The 22,878-nt window shown below is 49.3% G+C and overlaps 1 protein-coding gene across 8 annotated transcripts in view; it reads right to left on the bottom strand.

Annotated features, from left to right (window-relative positions):
- The window catches only part of CRACDL (CRACD like), a 105,778-nt gene that overhangs the window by 10,279 nt on the left and 72,621 nt on the right, over positions 1-22,878 (bottom strand). For all 8 annotated transcript variants that reach the window (XM_074332348.2, XM_074332352.2, XM_074332351.2 and 5 more), the window contains 4 exons: positions 20,634-20,769; positions 19,832-19,993; positions 10,937-11,164; positions 5,274-6,933 (listed from right to left, as the gene is read on the bottom strand). In XM_074332348.2, the coding sequence (XP_074188449.2) occupies positions 5,274-6,933; positions 10,937-11,164; positions 19,832-19,993; positions 20,634-20,769 (2,186 nt within the window). The remainder of the gene's footprint in view (positions 1-5,273; positions 6,934-10,936; positions 11,165-19,831; positions 19,994-20,633; positions 20,770-22,878) is intronic.

Here is a 22,878-nt window from a genome sequence, read left to right as displayed (position 1 = left end):
CAAGATTCACAAGCTCTTGCAAGTTTGAGAAGCACTGCCCTAGAACAGCTGTGTCTCGGAGACTTTGTTCTGTAAACTCCCTTTCTTCCTCTCTACCCTCAGGACCCACATACCTCCTCTGGGTGCCGGGTCGTGGTTTATGACTCCCCACAATATCGTGCACACATGCCCTCTCTGGGGGCTTATATCTCAGCCCTGCTGCCTTCATCAGAACCGGGACCAGAAGACTGCCACTCCCACAAACGGCTCCCTGTGGCCTAGAGGAGGCTATTCTGGTACATCTCAGGAAAACGGGACTGGAGTGTATGAAACTATCACATTGTAGTGAAAATGCTTTTGTTGCCCTAAGTAGTACTAGGAACCTCATTTTACAAAGGAGGAAATTACAGCTCAGAGATTAAGAAACACACCAGCTCACAATCTCACAGGATCTGGGAGGTAGAACTCAGAGTAAAATGTCCAAACCCAGGCTCTTCAGTCCCACCGCCTGGCCCCGTACCTTGCTTACTTCCCTCCCTTGTCCCTGGTCTTGTGAGCACAGCCCAGGCCCACCAACTGCAGCACAGGAGCCCCCAGGCACGATGTTCTCAGGGAGCTCAAGGTCAAGTTCAGGGGCAAGGAGAAGTGTGGTCAGAGCAAGCAGGGCTGTGTGCAGAGTTGTGAGGGGAGCTGGTGGCAGAGGTGGGGCTGGAGAAGATGTCAGAGGAAGTGAAGGCGTGGCAGACGAACTCAGGAAGGCGGAAATGTTGACTTTGGCCCAAATCTAAAAAGCCTTAAATGCCTTACCCTGAAGTTTGAATTTTATTCTATCTATATAACAAGAAGGCGCTGAGAGTTTTTAAAAGAGGAAAGCTCCATGGTTAGACCCATGCCTTGGGGAGAGAGGGTGAGACGAGAGAGTTAGGGGAGCAGGGGCTGAGGGTGTAGATGAAAGATGACGAGGGCTGGGGCAGGGGCAGGGTGTGGGAGGACAGACACTTCCTATTAGGTTGACCAGGACTTGCTGACAAGGTGTGAAACACGACTGACATTTTTCATCCATCAGACTGAAAAAAAAATTAATAGAGTGACAACAGCGGGTGCTGATAAGCAGGTGGAAAAATAGTCTCAATCCTGTTGGAAGAAGTGTGAGTCGGTCCAACCTTTATGGAGGGTCATTTGAAGTTCCTTGTCTAGTAAATTAAAACCACATACCCTGTGAGCCAGAAAACCCACTGTTAAGCATCAATCCTCGAGAAACAATCGTGTGACTGGACAGAGATGAAGCGGACAAGTGTGTACCCTGAGCTCCCTGCCCCATCTTCCAGCCCTTATCTACCTTCCAGCGTCCACTGACATTTGCTCTTGTGTGTGGTCTGGGTTTTAAACAGTATCCGTGGAAGAGGAAGGGTGGAGTGTGTTTATTCCGCTTTGGTCAGACCTGCAAGTGCCTTTTTGTGGCATTGTTTACACGGTAGGATTACAAGGCAATTTTCCCTATAATTTTTGGCCATTCAGTATTTTCCATATTAAAATATTTTTAATGAGGCTGAGGTCTCTGACTGGTGCACCTGGATAGATGGGGGCACTGAGAAAGACAATGGTCTGAGTGGGCGAGACATTGATAAATTGAATTATGAACTGTGAGATGTCAAGTCACAGTTGCCCACTGATGGTTAGGAGCCAGCTGATGTGGCCGAGGGAGTCCAGGGAAGAGAGAACATCAGGTAACAGGAGGGGAGCCATGATGTGTCCTGTGCCGGGGTGGAGGGGAAGGGGGGAGGGGGAGACACAGGGTTTCAGGAGCAGAGGGAAGGTGGGGTACGGAGGCCAGAGTGTGGACCACACTCACTCAGGAAAGGACTGTGAAGGAAAGGAAAAGTCTGAAAAGGAAGATAGAGGTGAACAAAGTCGGTTTTAAGAATTCAGAACAGATGAACATATTTTTAGTGTGATACCAAAAACAACCCCCTTGTATTCTATTCAAATGAGGCGGAATACACTGAAATAACTGTGTCATTAGGGGACAGTGTATTTGAGTTCATTTCCTCCAGAAACTGTCCCTGACATCCAGACAAAAACAGGCATCTATCTACACTCCCCTGTGACATCCAGCTGCCACATCCTGGGGCTGAGCAGCTCCCTGAGGGCGAGGCCCTCATGCTTTCCCAATGACCTTCTGGGGCTAACACAGTGCTGTGGCAGCAATACCTGAAATACTTGCTGGAAGACTGCATGGAGAAATGAGAGCATTCTAGAGTCTAGAAAAAGAGGGTCTGGGACCTGGGTATGTCGCTGTGTCACCAGTCCCCTCTCGAGGTATTGAGCTTGGATTGGAGGCTGAGGCTGGTTATCCAATGAGGCCCCAGGTGAAGATGGCAATTTGTCCAGCTACTGTCCAAAATATCCAACACGTGATCACAAGTATGTAGAAAATAAATGACACACACCCACACAGAGAAAAGAGAGACTAGATGGAAAGGCCAACAGGGTAACATCTACAGAGTGGGCTTGTAGGTGATTGCTTTTTCCTTTCTGTATTTTACCATTTTTCTACATGAGAATCTCCAACTGCTGTGTTCAAATTCTAATCCTGTGCGCAGGAAGCTGTAATGTAGACTCTGGGCTGGGTTGGCCCCACGGGACGGTGGGTAATATCCTGCACCATGAACAAGTCTGAGCAGCCCGGGCCGTTCACCTGCTACAGCGTATCCACAGAGTGACAGGTGTCCTGTGGCTGATGAGCACAAACAGGACCCTGGGTTTGCAGTAACTACCCCCGGGCAGCCTGTGAGGCCCAGCCCCTCGGCAAGCCGGACTCCTCTGTTTACCGCAAGGACCATCGAATCCTCCCAGTTCCCCCACTGAGTGGTTTCTCCATGCCACCCAGGAAAGAAGACAGGGTGTGGAGGACAGCAGGAGGAAGTAGGAGGGCTGGGGATAAGGTAGCCTGAGTCCCCCAGGCAGAACCCCGCACCCATCTGGGACCCCTCGATAACCTGATCTGTACCCCTGGCAGGGCTGGGGACAGGGGAGATGGCAGCCTACCTGGGAGCTCTGGGAAAAGTGCTTGCCACCACAAGACAATTTACAGCAATAATTAGGCCTTTGTGGAAAAGTGAGTAATACCGTTATTAAAACTTTTATGATCTGTATGTTTTGTATGAATTGAATTGTCTTCAGCTGCTACAACTTGGGAGCAATGAGGGTGATAGCAGAAGCAATGAATTCAGCCACAAGCAAATTCAATGTCTGGGAAAGGCTCCTTCACTGGTGGGGTCCAGCAGCATGGACCCTGAGATCCTGGGTCAGCCCCACGGTCCTGGATGGGACACACAGCAGCCGCAGCCTGTCCTGGCACTTGTCTCTCCAATATTAACCCCCATTGGGAGGGTCGGTTCCCAACAGAATGCGGGTAATTCTTCCCTCCTCTCTTTGCACTGAAATGAAAAATCCCTACCCATGCCCCATAAAGTAACCTAGATTCTTTCACTCTGGAATTCATCTGAACCGGTTATTTCTGTGGCTTAGACGATGTTAATCAACATAGATGGGCAAGACAATCTTCTTCTACTATTTAAGCACAGCCATTAATATATAAATACTATACTGTATTTTATAAATCAAAGAAAAAAACTCAGGTCTTTAACTAGGGGCCATTCCAGGCATCTGACAATAAACAAAGCCTACCTCTGGGAAACTATGAATTATTAATGTGCCAAGCACTGCTCTCCGAAGCTTCTCTCCCAGCTCACACTGGGAACCTGAGTGTCCTGTGTTTAAGTTCCATTCATTCTGCAAGCCGTTGAGGGACGTTTTTAATTCTAGGTCATGAAGGAGGACGGTGCTTGCGCTGATGTCAGGGTTTTACCTGCACAGGGCAAGCCCCCTCCTCCCTCTCCATCCTCCCTATTTAAACCAGAGGCTTTCTGAATCACTGTGCAGTGGCTTCAATAACCTGGCTGCAAATTGGCAGGCTGGACCCTCAGGAACAGCTCGAACCTCCCCCAGGGCTCCCTCAGTGATTGTCCTAACATAGTGGCAGCACTAGCAAAAAAATCATGGCTGAGCTGGGTCCCCGATCAGAAAGGCCACACATGCGCCTTGGGGGCGTTTTCCTGGCACTTCTGCCTGGAACCGCCTGCATCTGTGGGTGTCATCTTAAAACACATTGTATTACTGCAGTTTTACTAACTTCCTAGGAGGGAGACAGAAAAGACTAGAACTTCTTCAAATCTGTCTGCATGTGGTTTCATGTAACTCCCTCCTGTGTGTGTGTCCTCCATCCTGCTTTTAGGGTTGAGGGGGGGGTCCCTAAGAGAACAACTGGGTTTTATTTCCTTTCTGTCCCATGAAGCAGTGCTTAGGTGGAGTCCTAAACTTAGAGTAGCCACTTAAAATATGCTGAAAGTTTTTTGCTGTTGTTAAATAAAATACAATTTGCCATGGAACATTGCTCCCCCAGGGCCCTCGTCACCATGTACATGACTCATTAGGGAAATTTCACTTTCTGCTTTCCAGTGATGATAGAAACGGCCAGTGAAAGGCTTGCTCGCTCCACTACAAAGACCCATTTCCCACAGGCTGCTCATTTCGTTGGAAACACTATCAATAAAAAGTGACAAATGTCTACAACATAGAAGAGTCATGGGTTTTATCTCCGCTCATTTCAGAAGACAGATGCTTTAGAACATTCTTGCACTCTGCCCCACTCTTTACACTGCTCCCTTTTGGGACAGGCAGCTAATGCCGACCCTCTAAGGGGCTCACACTTGACAAAGGCTGTGTGAGCCATATATGGGGTGCTTCTGGCAGCCTGATTATAAAACAGGAGGAAATGCTTCCTGGAGGGGAAAAGTCAGAGGATGCTAAGTGACAAGAGGAGCCAGATGCCTCATTTATAACCAAGAATAGCGAAGGCCCTGGCAGACCACGTCCTGGGTTCTGGGCCTCGCTGAGCTCGAGAGGTAAACAGTGGAGCGACGTGTGAGTGGCCTACTGAGGGGTCCACCTCCTCTCAGGGAATAATACGCTGCAGGATGAGTGTGGGCACCTTCCTGATCCCTCTGAACTTACAACAAAACCTGGTATTTGTGTCCCCTTCTCTACTCTCCATCTGTAACTCTTAATCAAACACGTTAGGGCACCACGAGGAATTTTGATGTTTTCTTCCAATTCCCCTGCAACAAGATTTTTACCCCAAATACGTATTTACATACTTGGTGGCCATCCAGCAAGTTAGTCCCACTAATGTGATTCCCCATCGTCCCGTCCCTTCTCAAACACCCTCTTACCAGCTCCCTGGCGGGGCGACCTTTTCTCCGCCGTCCGACTCTCCTTTCTGGGGCCCGAGGGCAGCACGGCTTTGTCCAGCTCTCCGGGGCTGTCATCAGGGGACGCTGGCGGGTACGGGAGGGTGAGGGCCTGCAGAAGTGGCTTCCTGGGCAGGGGTGGCTTGGAGCCGAGCTGCTCCGATGACCGGGCCTTCCCCTTCTCCTGGTCATTTGGGGACCTGGTCCCCCGAGTAGTGGGGGCCTTCCCCATGGGACATTTGTCCTCTTTTGAAAGCAGAGTCAGTCCTCCCTTTTCTAGCCTGACCTCAGCACTGTACCTCTTGATTCCTTTCATTTCTGGGGAGGACACATCTCTATGTTTGAAAGACAGAGACGTGGACCGGAGCTTGACAGGGAAGGGGCTTCTGTCCCCACAGGTGGGTGGCTCCTGGGCAGCAGGGCAGGGGTCGCTGGTGGCTGGCATATTCTCTGCATCCTGGGGGCTCCGGCCCGGCCCAGCCTGGCTGGCCACCCTGTCCCCAAGGTCCTGAGAGCCACACTCAGCTGGTGAGGGTGGCTCCTGAGGGTCTAGTTTTCGGTTCTGGGGCACAGGAGGTACCTGGAGGTCATCGAGGGTGGCCTCGCTCCTGCAGGCCAGGCTGCTTTTCAGCAGGGGAAGCCGGACAGCGGAGGGGGCAGCAGCAGGGCCCAAAGGGCCAGGGTGTCCCGGCCGTTCTCTGTGGCCTGTGCGTGGCCACGCCCGGCCGGAGGACACGGAGAACTTCTTCACACTCCGAGGCTCGCCACCGCCTCTTGCGATTTTCTGCTCCCGTACCACCTTCTCGGGTCCCTCTTGTGGGGACTCCGCCAGCTCAGCCCTGGAAGGCTCCCCTGGGGTGGTATCCTTGTCCAGGCCACAGGGGGTGGGTTCCTCTGGAGGCGACTCCGAGGTGGGTGAAGTGGGGGACACGCTGAGGCTCTTGCTGGCTACCAGGGCCTTGTGCTTCAAGCAGCTCTTGGGGGCTGGGAGGCTTGGGGCAGGAGCCTTGGAACATTCTGTCCCCTCTCCCTCGAGACTGGGCACTGACAGCGTCAGCTCCATTTCCTTCTGCTCATTGTGGTCTGGCCTGTCTGGACCAGAGGGCGTCTCCACGGGGGTGCCAGGGCTGGGCCCAGGAGGTGTCATGTCTTCCCCAGGGATGTGGGGAGATAACTGACTCTCAGTGTCTCCAGAAGCACAAACTACCTCATCAGCTATGTCCCTCGCTGGGGGACATGTGCTTGCGAGGGACAGCTCCTCCCTCTGATTTTCGCTGTCGGGGTCAGGGTGCAGGGAGCCTTCTGGCAGAAATGGGGACTCCAAGCAGGGGGCTGGGCTTGACTCAGGCTCAGTGACCTCTAAGGTGGTCAGGCGGCTGGAGGCATTGTCCCCTGGGGCGTTCTCTTCCTCGGCGCTGGCACTGAGCGCTGGGCAGTGCTGTAGGCGCGCCCGTCTCGCGCGGGGCCCCCCAGGTGGCAGCACGATGGCCTGTCCCCCGGGCTCAGGGCCTCTGTCCAGGACTATGTCTTGTTGTCCAGCAGTGGGCTTGTCTTCCGAGCTGACTGTGGGTGATGGCTTCTCATCGTATTCTTCCTCCTCTGGGGTACAGGTCAGGTCGCTCAGGGATTCAGACTGTGCCCGCTACGAGAGATGAAGGGGACAAAAGACAGCATCTTTACATCGAATATTAAGAAGCCTGTGATCTTCCCATTGTCTTCATATGGTTTAAAGGCAGCAGTATGTCCCAGAAGTGGGCACTGGACTGGATATTCACATACAGGCGTCTTTTCCTAGTGTCTCCCTTACTGGTCTATTTGGATTCTTGCCTCACAAGCTCAGCTCTTAGCAGGATAGTAGCAGCTATGCCCTCGAAATAAATGTTGCCTAAGGCTCTTATGGCTGATGTTTGTGAAAAGGTCACGGGGAGAGTTACCCAGGCTCTTTGCATAAGCACAGCTGTCTCCTCCCCCTTTTTAGGAAACACTCGAGGAGTGTTTACAGTAGGTTTTCGTTGTTTGTTGATGTTATTTTAACATTTTCCAGCCGTCATCTCCTAGCTCACAGAACACAGGGTAACTGGGGTGTCTGAACAATACCTAAGCTCTCGCCAAGATGCACAATCCTGTTCCTCATGGTATGAAAAGAGGAAGACGTACAAGGAAATCCAACAGAAGAATTTTCAAAAGCTGTGTACAAAAGGCGTTACTAGCCTTTAGCTGTTACAGGAAATCATTGATGTTGAAACTTCTTTGGGATGTGGGTCACATTTTAAAATGCTTGGCACTCACAGTGAAGTCAGCACAGAGCTCAGGACCAGACACACCCCAAGCTGAGCCACTGGCACCTCCGGGAAGGTTCCAATGAATGGCCGGACTGGACGAAGGCTGGCATGGGGCACAGACTCCAGGGGATGGCTGCTGAGCAGAGGCTCTGCAGGGAACAGAGCAGCTTCTGACTCAGCCTGGGCTCCTGGCTGGGCACAGCTGGAAGGATGTGTATGCCCACTCCATCTCCGCCTCCCCTCCACTCCACTTCTGGGCCCTCACCACAGCTTGGCATCCTGGACCCCGCCCAGAGGAAGTGGACGGGGAGGACCCAGTGGTCAGCCTGCTCTGGGATGGAGACTAGCGTGGCTCATCTACCTGTTCTCGCCAGAAACCGTCTTGAGGAGTCCACATAATCTCTGGGCAGAGGACACTGCCGACAAGTAGTGCAGGGGTGAGGGCAGGTGCCAGTTCCCATCTGGGACCCAGGGCTGGAAGCTGACGGTTCTGTTGGCCATGCAACCCTGGGCAAGTCATTTAATCGTGTTGCCGAGAGCTCATAATATTCCCTGCTCCCGGCACTGCCTGGGTTGGGATGAGGACCAGCTGGTGTGGGGCGATGTTAGAGTCAACATTTATGGGCGTCCCACTTCTGGTGCTGGAGCCACACACAGGGCACGGCTCTGTGCAGCAGGGTAAAATGCTGAGACAACAACCCGTGGTTGTCTTTCCTGACCCCTGCTTGGGTGGGGGCACACAGATTCAGCCAAACACACACTTGAATGTATTTTTCAAATTCATAATAAATATCACTGTCTTTATAGCCAAGGCTTTTTCTTTCTTTCTTTCTTTCTTTCTTTCTTTCTTTCTTTCTTTCTTTCTTTCTCTCTCTCTCTCTCTCTCTCTCTCTCTCCCTCCCTCCCTCCCTCCCTCCCTCCCTCCCTCCCTCCCTCCCTCCCTCCCTCCCTCCCTCCCTCCCTCCCTCCCTCCCTCCCTCCCTCCCTCCCTCCCTCCCTCCCTCCCTCCCTCTCTCTCTCTCTTTCTTTCTTTTTTAACTATGCAAGATTGGGTTTTTAATGTAAGAAAAGCATCGCCCCCTTTTTTCCTTCTAGAGCTCCAAAAAGATTCAGAGCCTAGATGATGTGGATGAGACTTTAACCCACTGGTGTCAGAGCTGGAGACGCCTGGCTGGGCACGGACAACTGCTCTGCCCAAATGGAGGAAGGAACTTGGGCAGCAAGAGGAAGAGACTAAAGTAGGGACTCTGGAGGTGTCTGGGCCTGGGGGCGAGAGGTGAGAGACCAGGTGATGAAGAAAGAAACCCCAGATACTCTGAGGGATCAGAAAAGCAGGGGACACGTGGACCTCACTGTCCAGTGAAGCCCAAAGGGCAGTGAACCCCCACAGAAGTCCCAGGGTCGGAGGACAGCAGACGGACAGCATGGTGGCTCTTTACCACCGTGAAGCAGGACAAGGACATCTGAAAGAACCAGGAAAGTCCTCGTGGTTGGGAGGAGGGACCTCATGACCAAAGGGCCAAAGGGGCGCTGGACACTGACGGACAGAGGCCTCTGACTGAGGACCCGACAGTGATCCTGGGGACCACGGGCCACATATTTCTGCCCCGTCAGGGAAACAGAGACACCTTCATAAACTTTACATACCCATCCTGCTCCCTACCACGAAGTGAAGGGAAAGAAGGCGGGGAAGACACGGAAATGGCAGTTGAAATCACGGAAAGACTGTTTACCCAGACAGACGAAATCAGATTTTCCGTTATTCTAAATACATAGTTCAAGGGCTAAGTCAAGCTCAAAAGGGGAGAAGGAGAGGCACATTTCTGCCCAGGGGGCGTCAAGAAGGGGTGCTGCACTTCCCCCTGGGGTCACAGCCAGGCTTCCCTCTGCCACCAAGTCCTGGCCTGGCAGTGGCTGGTTACATGTACCCTTACCAGGACAAAAGACACCCCCATGGGAAGAAAGCCCAGACTTGAAGGCCAGAGGGAGCTGGCTTTGTCCCTGCCCTGTGTCTCCACTCAGCCAGAGGGACAGGTAGGTCAGAGTTACTGGGCCGTGCCAAGTCCCCACAGCTCAGAAGCTTTAACTATCACTGGATGGGTCAGATGTGCATACGTCCCTTTGTCCCCAGCTGCATGAGGGCACATTACCTGAAGGTAACCACAGCTCACTTCTTTCTCTAGCATCAGTCTCCTCAAAAGTCAACCTTTTAAAACTCACGTCAAGCCTTCTGGCACGAGTTTCCAAAGCACCTTCCCCTCTCTCAGGGTGTCCCTGACATCCTGAGAGATCCTGGGCCCCTGTTGCCAGCGGAAGCACCTAGCTTATCCTGGGTACTTCATCAACACCCCAGAATCTTGTCTTGAGGGAAGGAAGGAGAGAATGTTGGTCTGTGAGCATCTCCTTCTCAGCACTGTCATGCTCTGTGGCCAGGCTGGCCCACATCGTGCCTCTAAGCGCCTCCCTGCGGGCACCACCAGGCAGGGGAGAAGGCACCAACCCCATGTGGACCTCCAATCCCAGGGTACCATGTGGTCAAAGTACTCAACCAGTGAGTTCTGGCTCCCAGAACTGGGAGCTGATGCCTGCCCCAGGCAACACCCTCAAAGAGGGGTACGTCCTTACGGGGGGCATGATCCCCACGCTACTAAGCAGGTCCTCGTCCAAGGCATTCTAGTGGGTTAGTTTCTTTCTCCCTCACTCACCCATTCATTTGTGTGTTCATTCATTCATGCATTCAACATACGTGTACTGCATGTCAGCTCTGTGACCAGCCTTGCAACAAGCGCTGGAAGTGCAGCTGGGACAAGGTCCCAGAAAAGACCGGCAAGAAACAAGTGAGCACATCCATGTCCAAAGGTCCCTTCTGTGTGCAGCCAGGGCCAGGAAGGAAGTGAACACGGTGTTGGGAAGGTGGGTCAGGTGAGCCTCTGCGGGAAAAGGACCTCTGAGCTGAGACCACAAGGCTGAGAAGGAGTCGCCAGGAGAAGAGCATCTACAGCAGGTACGAGGCCTGGACAGCTCAAGAAGCCAGAAGGAGGTCAAAGTGTGTCGTATGAGAGAATGAGAGGGAATCTGAGAGGCAGGCAGAGCCCGGAGTGTGGACTTGACACTGAATGCAGTGGGAAGGCAATGGACCCACAGCACAGAGCAGGTTCTTGGTAAATATGCAGAATGAATGAATGAATGAATGAATGAATGGAGCGTTTATGCAGGGGAGAGATGTATCTGATTCACATTGAAAAGACAAGCAATGCCACCTCCTGCAGCGGGTCAGTGAGGCCATGGGGGTTGCTCAGAGAGGGCACCTGACCCTGAGGGGAGAGAGGCAGATGGGAGGTGGTGGGGAAGAAGCCCAATTACCGAAGACAGCCGCCTCATTTTGCTCGACCGCTGGTTGCGGGGCTTAACCAGGAGCTTATGCTTAGCTGCAGAGTTGTCCAGGCAGGAGGAGGATTCTGGGGGATGACTGAAATCAGCCACCGGGGCCACACTGCTGTCCAAGGTCCGGGAGAAGACGGGGGCGTCATTCACGTGCCTGGAGGAGAGCTGGTCTGGAGATGGCGGCCGGGACGAGGAAACTAAAGAGACCTTCACGAGACAAGGAGCAAACACAGCAAGCATTAATTCCCAAGACAGAATGGGTGTAGCCAACACTTCAAGTCTCTCCTTTTACCGTGCTGTCTTCCCATGAAATGACATGTTCTACATTTGACTCTCAACAGGGAGGGTCCTAGAACAAAGGCTGGGAGGTTTGAGGGCTGGGCTGACCCCTGGAAACCTACCATTCATTTTGAAAGCCACCCAGACAACCTGGCGCCCCAGGCGTCCTCAGCAGGATAGCTGCCTTCACCCTCCCACAGCAACTGGCACAGGTGCTTCAGACAAGAGCTGGTTTCTCTGATGACACACACCAGCCCGATTTCTCCAAGGGCAGAGCTGGGCTTGGTTCTATCTCTGGAAGCTGAGAGGGTGGCCCAACGGTGTGACTTATAGGTACAGAATGCGCCCAGCCCACCACTTAGCAGTCTATCACCAGTGCTGTGCTTGTTCATTCTAGGAGGTTTCTGTCGCTTCTGTAAGTTACCATCTGTTAAGTTGCAATATTTCGGTATCTTACTCCGCAGCAGAGAGTGACCGGCAGCCAAGGGCAAAAGTATTGCCAGGGAAGAAGGGGATTCTGGTCAACACGTGCAAGAATCAATCAAGAATGATGGCAACACCCTAAGACCCTGCCCACTGAACTTGGCAAGCTCCTCCACCGAGTGGGGTCTAAGTGGGTCTCCTGCAAAGTCACTGTCAGCATAAAGTAATGGAGGGGGCACCCACTGGGACCATGAGCAAATTTTACCCAGATGCGGACTGAGGTGCAGAGATAATCTGGGAGGTGCTGGCTTTGGTTACAACCGAGCCACCCACAAGCAATCCAATGGACTTTCTATTTGCGGAATGCCTGGTGCTCAATGTTAGTGTCAAGTTTACGTGGGTTGTCCAATGTTGTTTATTTTCCAATTTTTTTTTTTACTGTAGTAAAATACACATAAAATTTAACATCTTAGCCATTTTGAGTGTACAGTTCAGTGGTGTTAAGTACATTCGTATTAGTGTGAAACCATCCCCACCATCCATCTTCAGAACTTTTCCTCTTGTGAAACTGAAACTCTATATCCATTAAAAACTAACTCCCCATCCTCCTTCCTCAGTCCCTGGCACCCACCATTCTACTTTCTATCTCTATGAATTTGACTACTCTAAGTACTTCATATAAGGTGTGGTCAAAAAATATGGTGAATGTTTAAATTTAAAAAAATATATTACAGTAAAAAGACACATTGCCATTAATACTCCCCTCAAAATACTTCCCCTCACTTCGAACACACTTATCCCATCATTCTTGCCACTTTCTGAAGCAGTTCTGGAAGTCCTCTTTCACGAGTGTCCTTGTTTGTGCTGTCATGGCTGCCTTCATGTTCTGAATCAATTCAAAATGTTTGCCTTTCGCGGCCATTTTGACCTTGGGGAAGAGCCAGAAGTCGCACAGTGCCAGATCCAGTGAATAAAATGGATGAGGACACACTGGAATGTTTTTATTTGACAGAAATTGCTGTACCAGAAGCCATGTGTGACACGGAGCCTTTTTGTTGTGATCACAAAATACCGTGAATGCTGCTGCCGAGTGCCATCCAGCGGAAAGGCGGGGGTCTTCAATACAGGAAGCGGTGCGTTGAACCTTAGTAACAGTGTGTGTTAAGTTTCGACTTGTTCGATGCAGTCAGTCGGGTGTGAGCTACAGTTGAAAGAAGGTCTGTTTTAAAGTGTGCTGTAAATCATCTTCCATCATGACAATGCTCCATGTCACACATCACTTCTGGTGTACGGCAATTTCTGTCAAATAAAAACATTGCAGTGTGTCCTCATCCACCTTATTCACCGGATCTGGCACCGTTCGACTTCTGGCTGTTCCCCAAAGTCAAAATGACCATGAAAGGAAAATGTTTTGAATCAATTCAGGACATTGAGGCAGCCACGACAGCACAACTAAAGACACTAATGAAAGAGCACTTCCAGAACTGCTTCAGACAGTGGCAAGAACAATGGGGTAAGTGGGTTCGAAGCGAGGGGGAGTATTTTAAAGAAGATTAATGTCAATGTGTCTTTTACTTTAATAGATTTTTAAAAATTTAAACACTCGCCGTATTGTTTGATCACATCTTGTATAAATGGAATCATACAGTATTTGTCCTTTTGTGTCTAGCTTATTTCATTTAGCATAATGTTCATGTGTTGTAGCATGTGACAGGATTTCCTTCCTTTTTAAGGCTGAATGATATTCCATTGTGTACATAGACAACATTTTGCTTAACCATTTATCTGCTGGACACTTGGGTTGCTTCCACATTTTAGCTATTGTGAATAAAGCTGCTATGAACGTGGGTGTACAAGTATCTTTTGGGGGCGCTCTTACAATTCCTTTGGATAAATATCCAGAAGTATAACAGAATTGCTGGGTCACATGGTAGCTCTAGTTTTAACTTTTTGAGGAACTGCCACATTGATTTCCATAGTGGCTGCACCGTTTTACATTCCCACCAACAGGGCACAGGGGCTCCAATTTCTCCCCATCATCGTCAACACTTGTTATTTTTATCGTTTTTTGATAGTAGCCATCCCAATGGGTGTGAGGTGGTTTCAAGTTTACATTTTAACGTAAGACCATAATTTTATGCATCTCGCAATGGTTTAGTAAGCCCTCATGAACACAGTCTCCCAGGAAGGAGGCAGTGAACGAGACACAGAAACGAGCAGGCTCCCAGGGCTGTGCGTGCATCTCGCTTACCTGCTTTTCCGCAACCCTGGGGCCCCACACAGTTCAGGTGCCCAGTAGTCTATGCTAAATAGAGGGGGGCAGGCCAGAGGGGTGACAATGCTAGAGAGACTGCCTCTGGTGTAGGGACTGTCCCTCCAGGGCATTGCCTCAGAAAGGAACGTAGTCTCACATAAAGGTCCCTTATATGTTTTAATGCAAGTATAGAGATTATTTCTGTCAGTTTGATACAGTCCCATTCATTTATTTTTGCTTTTACTTCCCTTGCCTTTGAGGTCAAACTCATAAAATCCTTTTTGAACCCAAGGTGCATAAGTTTACTACCTATGCTTTCTTCTATGCAATTTACTGTTTCAGGCCTTGTATTTAAGTCTTTGATCCATTTTGAGCTAATTTTGGCATATGGTGACAGATAGCAGTCTAGTTTCATTCTTTTGCACGTGGTTTTCCAATTATACAAGCACCATTTATTAAAGAGGCTTTCTTTTCTCCATTGCATGTTTTTGGCTCCTTTGTCAAAAATTATCTGTGCATTTCTTTCTAGGTTCTCAATTCTATTCCATTGGTCTGTGCATCTGTTTTTATGCCAATACCACGCTGTTTTGCTTATTGCCACTTTGTAGCATAAATTGAAGTCAGGAATAGTGTTACCTCCGGCCTTGTTCTTTTTTCTTAGGATTGCTTTGGCTATTCGGGGTCTTTTGTGATTCCATACAAATCTGATGATTTTCTTTTTGTTCTATTTCTTTAAAAAATGCCACTGGGACTTTTATGGGGATTATATCAAACTAAAAAGCTTCTGCACAGCAAAAGAAACCGTCAACAAAACAAGGAAGCAAACAACCGAATGGGAGAATATATTTGTAAATAACACCTCTGATAAGGAGCTAATATCCAAAATATATAAAGAGACATACAACTCAACAACAAAAAAACAAACAACCCAATTTTAAAAATGGGCAGAGGACCTGAACAGACACTTCTCCCAAGAAGACATACAAACAGCCAACAGATAAATGAAAAAATGCTCAACTTCACTTGCTGTTAGGAAAACGCAAATCAAAACCACAATGAGATAGCATCTCACACTTGTCTGAATGGCTATTATCAACAAAACAAGTAATAACAAGTGTTGGAGAGGCTGTGGAGAAAAAGGAACTCTCATACACTGCTGGTTGGGAATATAAATTGGTACAACCACTATGGACCACAGTTTGGAGGTTGCTAAAGAAATTAAGACTAGAATTACCATGTGACCCACCAAACCCTCTTCTGGGTATCAACCCAAAACCCCTGAAAACATTTATCCTTAAAGATATATGTACCCCTATATTCACTGCGGCATTATTCACAGTGCCAAGACATGGAAACAACCAAACTGTCCTTCAATAGATGGATAAATAAAAAAGATGTGGTATATACATACAATGGAATATTACTCAGCTGTAAGATAAAATACTGCCATTTGCAACATGTATGAATCTTGAGAATATCATGCTAAGCAAAATAAATCAGACAGAAAAAGTCAAGAACCATATGATTTCACTCATATGTGGGATATAAAACTGAAAAACAAACAAACAAAAACTCATAGACACAGACAATAATTTAGTGGTTACCAGAGGGTAAGGGGGGAGGGGGAGTGGTAGGAGAGGGTAAAGGGGGTCAAATATATGGTAACGGAAGGGGAAGTGACTGGGTGGTGAGCACACAATGTGATATATAGATGATGTATTATAGAATTGTACACTTGAAACCTATAACAATTTCACTAACCAATGTCACCTCAATAAATTTAATAAAAATTAATTTAAAAAAAGTTTTTTGAAGTTTATTCCTGTCAACTGGGAGAAGACATTTACTAAAACGAGGGAAAGTGGTTATAAGTGGACACAATCTACTATAGTTCTCTTGTTTTAGCTACTCAGGTTCTTACGGGAATAAAGGAGGACAAATTATTTAAAAAATAAGCCACAGGGGCCGGCCCGGTGGCTCAGGTGGTTGGAGTGCCGTGTTCCTAACACAAGGTCCACGATTCGATTCCCACATGGGCCAGTAAGTTGCACCCTCTACAGCTAAGATTGTGAACAACGGCTCTCCCTGGAGCTGGGCTGCCGTTAGCAGCCGGAGGTCGGCGTGAGGTGCCATGGGCTGCCGTGGGCTGCCGTGGGCTGCTGCGGGCTACCGTGTGCTGCAAGGAGCGGCCAGTGGCCAGCGTGAGTGGCTGGCAGCCGGTGAGAACTGCTGTGTCAGCCCTGCTGCGTCAGCCTGGGGGGAGTGCAAGGCTCATAATCCCAGCATGGGCCAGGGAGCTGTGTCCTACACAACTAGACTGAGAAAGCACAGCTTGAACCGGAGTGGTGGGGGTGGGGGGAGGCAGAAGAAGGGGGAATAAAATAAAATAAGCCACAGGACTCCTGGCCATGACTTCCTCTGTACCTGTGGCTTTGGCTTCCCCTGCTGTAGCTGATGACTCAGGAAGTCGCCTTAGATTGGACTGGTGAAACCTTTCCCAGGCAGCCCTCCTTCAGGGTCACAAGCAGGACGGGTCCATTTCAAAATCATACAGAATCCTCCCTTTCCCCCTTGTCCAGAGGAAAAGTGTATATACACACTTGGTGAAACTTTGCTTTTGTTTTTCTGACTGTCTGGGATTCAAGAGAACAGACAAGATGAGCTGCTTTGCAAATACAGTGAGCCCACACATGAGAATGATTACATCGTGTGTGACAAATGGGCTTCTGGTCACCCCTCTATAAACCCAAAGGACAGGCATTCCTCCCTGCCTCCTTCACCTGGATCCCCCGTGTTTGCTCTGCCTGAGCCTATGGTCCTGGTGTGGCCCACTCTGGCCCCTAGGTTGGGGCCCTTGGCCAGGAGCTTCACTTCCCAGACACTCTGAACAACTCTGTGGGGGATGCATTGTTTCCCTGTCCACCCCCTGCACTGGCTGTTACACGGGTCTTCCTGCCAGGGAATTGAGCTCTCACTGCCCAGTCTCCGCTGTGGTTGGAGGTCTTGGGACCTGGAAAGACCGAGCCCTTCAGGACCAGGAGAATCATGAGCTCCGTCTTCAATCAGTGAAGCAATTATTGGGGGTGGGGTGGGGTCCACGGGGAAGAGTGCACAGGAAAGCTGACTGGCATTCTTATCTGCAGACTGGCAGCATCTGGGCATTCACACTGGCACTGCTTGCTCCCAGTCACCCAATGTTTCCTGAAATCTGTGCTTCTGGATGATTCTGGAAGTGGGTGATTTAAAAGGCTAATAGTAGCCCTGTGTTGGGGCTCAAAGGGACCTGAGGAAATAGCCTGGGGTTCAGACGCTTTTTTTGGGGTGACTCTGGCTGACAGCTGCTTTACAGTGTTTATCCTCAAAAAGAGGGGCTCAGCCACTGAGGGGAGGGCTGAGGGTGGCACACGCGGGTGCAGCCAGCAAACATGAAGCAGGGGTGGCGGGGCCGTTCTGGGACAAGAGGCCAGCTGGCCTTTCGCAGATGCGGACCCCAAGCTCATCTGATTCTCTCCCAAACCCTCTGAGGACAGATTCCTACAAGTGATGGAACCTGCCCACGGCCTTGCTCCATAGTGGTGGTGGGTGCCTGTCCCCCTTTTGCCACTAGAGCTGTGTCCCCTCTGCTGACCTGCCCTCAGCTCAGAGCAAACAGACTTTTTGTCACCCTCTACCCAGCATTCCCTACTTAATGGCAGGAAACCTAGACTATGACTAGTTAGATGTAATTCTACCTTAAAAATCACCAAATTAAGTTTCCTTAGTTGTTACCCCATGTGGTAATAAAAATTTTAAGTCATTCAATGTATTTCCTGAAAAACTCATTCTGCCAGGAAATATCACCTTGGCAGGGATATCAAATATTGTTTTTGAAGACCCTTTCTCACAATAAGCTTCAATAAGTTTCTCTGTCCAGAATGTGAGCCTGTGGATGTGCCACAGCAGGAAAAAAATTAAACAGCCCCCAATCCCATCCTTTTGGGATTTAAGGCACCATTATATCAAATACCATGTGTTATATAAACACATTCTAAAGGGTTCATTGTTTACCCCTCTCTCTGCCCACTGGGCCCTAAAACACTTTCAGGGCATAAAATACCACCATTGTGTCTTCAAATCCGTGAGGATTGAGATTATCTATTCTGTTTAAGTCTTAAAGGCTCATATTGTGGTTGCCTATGAAGCGAGTGGACTGTTCACATGGTCCAATCTCCAAACATTTAAAAAAAAAAAAATTTTTTTTTAGCAACAGAACCACCATGGGAGGGATGCTGAGAAGGACCAGGTCAGCCCTGCCCAGTATGAGCAGCTCTTGCTCAGCTAATTCTGGAATTTGTGCATTATAGCGCTTTGTGGGTTTGGAGCTAGTCTCATTCCTTTGTGAGTGGCATTAGAAATGACGTGTTCTCTTTACTGTCTGTCTCAGCTAAACATACTGCTGTGAGCATCGGAGTGTGTTGTGGGATGCAACAGGGGCCAACCATGGTTCAAAGAGACATCGTTCCCACAGTGTGGCCACAAAACATACCAAGTCACATCTGGTGCTGAGGCTGGGGACGCCGAAGCTACACACCTGAGGATGCAAAGGGATGTCTGTCTGTCATGTGGTAATTACACCGCAAGCAGCCACAAGCCTGTCAGCTTCCCTCCAGTATTTTAAGGTGTGGAGGGGTGCAGGGTGACACCCAGGAAATGGGCCAAACCATGCTCCTGTCCTCCTTCGTTCCTGAGGTGGGAGAGCAGGTGTGGGTAGCCACTGTCCTCAGACGCTGCTCGTGGAGCAAGTAGGGACAGGTGCGCCCTAGAGTGGAACGCTGGAGAGAATACTTCTCTAGCCAATTCAGGGTAAGCCCCCGACCATGGGATGGGTTTTCACTCGTCCACACCACAGTCCGGTCCGTCATCACTGCCCCTTTGGGAATCCACAAGTGCACACAAATTGGGTAAATTTTCTTTCCCCTGACTTTGCAGGCGGGGTGGGGGACCCCGGAGGGGGGGGGCTCTGGGTGTCCAGGTTGAAGTGACTACTGATTACATTTCAGAGCAGCACAGAATCTGCAAGACACCGAGTCACAATAAAACCCTGAGGCTTCACTGTGAATGACCCTCTACGAGGGCAGAAGTGACCACTCCAAGGACATACAGGCCAAGTGTGTGGCTATAAACAATGGATTCTGGCTTTACTGGTTTTCCAAGTGTCAGCTTAATAGGGACAACTCCAACTCTATCCACACCTCAGCAAGCTCGTCTACAAGGGGGAAATGATCATTTATGTACAAATACATTGTATGGGCTTCCAATGGCGGCACCATGAGCTCTGTGGTTTACACATGAGAAAGAGCTCAGTGCTTCCTCATCGGGGAAGGTGGTAGCCAGGATGACCTCTCCCGCCCTGCGGAGGTCACACCTCTCCTGCCTGTCAAACTTTCCCAGCAGCCCTGTTCACCAGCACCATACCTTCCATTCCTACCCCTAACCTAACAAGTTCTAGTCATCCTCCACTCAGACATGGGAGCTTAGATTAAGTCAAATGTGTTTACCACTCCCTTCTCCCTCTGGCTAAGTGTCATGACAACAGAGAACAGACACAATGGAGTTTTGTTCTTTGAGACCGGATGCTGGTCTGGTCATCTGCTCAGACAAGAAAAACAAGGTATGGGGTTGATTGTATCAGACCTGACACCATCCTGAAGAATGTCACCAAAATCCTATCTCCCAACAAGACCGGAATTTCTGCTCAACGAATGAACATAAATACCAACTGTGGGCTCCAGTGATGTGATCTGGAATACCTCTTGGCCACACAGAGCCTGGCCACCCCCACCATGAGAATCTTAGGAGAACATACGGGCCCCCAGGGGCCCTGGCTGCCCTCTGTGGTGGGCGTGGATAGAGACGTGGGAGACGCAGGCTGCACTTGCCTTTATGGTGGTGCCGGGACCGATGTCATGCAGCAGGGACATCTCTGGGGGGCTCCTGGGCAGACCATCATCCTCAGAACTCATGCCGGCATCATCTCCCCGCTTGGCAGGAAGGCCTCCTGGAGGTGGTGGTCCCATTTTCACATTACACTGTATTTTTAACTGGATTGGAATAAAGAACATTTGCTCTTGTTTTCATCAGCGACTTTTATCAACAAATCCTCCTGCCCCAATTCATTCATTTGGGGGATATTTTCAGTGGCCTTGCCTGGTGCAGGGGACTGAACCAAAAGAACCTCTGCCACTAGTTCTCTTGCTGTCATCTTGAAAATGAGTGGTTATGATTTAGAACGAGTCGATGTCCAGGTGTAACTAACTTGGCATGTCTTGGGAGAGCTGTGATATGCACGCAATTAAACTTCAAAATATATCCAAAACACCAAGCAGCAACAATTTAAAAACTTCTTGGAGATGTCATCAAAACGGCGGCGTGAGGTGAGCCTATGTAAAGCTCCCCTGGAATTTACAACTAATCGAACAATAACTCCACAAAGGACTCCCTGCACAGCAGACAGGCAAGACGAAGAGGCCCACTACTGAATTTACCTAAAGATGATAGACAGTGATACATTAAAAAGAAGACATACTGAAGCCACACATGCTGTTATACTGATCATTTGGCTTGCTAAATTCTCTCAATAAAGCTCTGCGGTTTGCTCAGAAAAAAACAAAACGAACAAAAAAAAACTTCTTGATTTGTGTGTGACATACATACCAAGTGACACCGCCAGGAAAAGCTTACCTGCAGAGCCTTAATCCGGTCACATACATTTTCCTGGGAGAACACCCGCACTGGCCGTGAAGGGTCCTGGCCCGACTCGGGAATGAAAATACTGTCATGTGAGAGGGCCCGGCTGCCCAGTGAGCCCCTTGACTCCCTAGGATAAAAGGGACACCGTGAAACTCTGCTCACCGCCACCTCTCACCTGGGGCCCTTGGGACGCACAGCAAGGGGCATGTGGGTCCATGGCCCAGCATACGACAAACCCACGGCTACATTTATTTTTGACTTGGTCCTGGCTTCGGTTTATCCCCACCCTATCAAATACCACGGTCAACTATTAGGAGCATTGTTGAGACAGGAATTTTCCTAACAGATCTGAAGGTTGTGTGAATTCTTTTCCTTAAAGGAAAAACCAAGATCTGATGAGGTGTGAGGTCCAAGACAGGGAGGCCTCGGCTGGCTGGTGGGGTTGCCCGGGAGGGTGAGGTCATTCCCGTGGCACACATGCAGCCCCTCGGTGGTCTGGAGGCCGTGTCTACACAGCAGGCCGAGGGCTGGCCTGACAGAGGTGTCCTCACAAGGTGGTCCAAAGCACATGTCCGCAGCTGGGCTTGAGAAGTGCACATCTGCAAAGCCTCGCCCTTTTTCATTACCTGATTTGATCCGTGCAACCTAACCTGTGTTCCTAGGTCCTGGGGTGTAGATGGCGGGCCCTTGTGTCATCACCGTCTCAGCCCCTTCTCCAGCCCTGACCTCAAGGCTCCAATTTGGAACTGCACCCACAGGACATTCACAAAATGTTCTAAGAGGATGTGGGAGTTAGCTGTCACATTTTCCTAGCAGTGTGGCTGCCTGAACAATAGGTGGAAGGAGGTGACTGAGACCCAATAATGAAGGAAGGAAAGCCGGCCTCTGCAGACACTGGCAATCCTGTGCACCATACCCCCCTTACCCCCACCCACCTCAGGCATCCTGTCCTCTGTGAGGCAGTAGGGACTCTTAGGATCTAAGTGTGTTGGCTACAGATTCTGTCTAACTTCTTTCTAGCCCGCTACAGTGAGTTTGCGAGTGCGGAACCCAAGGCTCCCAGAAGGGTGTGTCCTCACATCTCTGGGACGGAATCGGGCCAAGTGAAAGCACCAGGCAGTCCCTCCTACAAGGGCAGCTCTTGTCACAAAGATCACAGGCACACCTGGATTTCCCTCCTACAGTGGGCAGCCCATGGCCATACCCTTTGGAAACCGTGATCACTGCCCAAACACCTCCACTCTGGTTGGAACTGGGAGTTGAGACAACAGGAAAAGGCCTCCACAAAATGCACTGGCAAAAACACAAGGCCGAACACAGCAACATTTATGGAAACGAAAGACTGGAAGCTACCCAAATGTCCCCCAGGAGGTGTCCGAGTAAACTATGGAACATGTTATGTGCAGACTGCAGCTGACCAATGGGCGAGAAAGATGTCTGTGAGCTGTATACGGGCCGCGCAAGACTATACTAAGCAAAAACTAGAAAAGAGTGCAGAACGTGGATGGTGTGTTAGCTGGGTGTGGGAAACGGGGTGAGACTATAGATGAACACATGTGAACATATGTGTGTGTTTGCTCATATTTTTAAAAATAAAAATAAAAGGGTAAGTAACAAACTAATTAAAAAAACGATTTCCTTTGGGGGAAGGGTAGAACATGGTGGGAGACTGGTGCCACGGTACCTACATTTACAATTCTGAAACTACGTAAATGTTTTACGAAGTTAAAAGACAAAAGTCAAATGAAAAGGGAAATAAAACAACTTCTAAAACTAGAAAACAGTAAGGGAAAAAAAAGAAAACAATCAGAAACAAGCCTGATTTTATATCAGGTTGTTGGCATAACCACACAGAGAAAAGTGATTTCGAGTGACTTTAGCTCGACATCCAAGTGACTTGAGTCTACGCGTAATAGGATAAATTCTAAGAACAACAAACTCCAGAGATAACAAATTGCACTCGGTAGTCTCATGAGGAGCAATACTGATTTTTAAAAAAACAATGCAGAACAATCTGTATAGTATGCAACTTCTGTGTTGGAAAGGAGGACAATACAATTACTATAAGTATATTGTACAATGAAGAAAATAATTTTATTAATATCATTAGGAACCAAGATTTCCAGGATAAAAGTGAATTCAAACAAAAAGGTAAAATTTGTCTTAATAAATTTAAACTGGAGATATGAGTGAATTCATGATTTATATTTCTCCAAAAATATAAAGCATTGTTCCT

Source organism: Rhinolophus sinicus, chromosome 2, assembly GCF_057876585.1.
Source record: "Rhinolophus sinicus isolate RSI-liver-muscle chromosome 2, RSI-T2T, whole genome shotgun sequence".
Classification (NCBI taxonomy): Eukaryota; Metazoa; Chordata; class Mammalia; order Chiroptera; family Rhinolophidae; genus Rhinolophus; species Rhinolophus sinicus.
The sequence above is the reverse complement of the archived record's forward strand: the minus strand, read 5'-3'. Positions and strand labels throughout refer to the sequence as shown.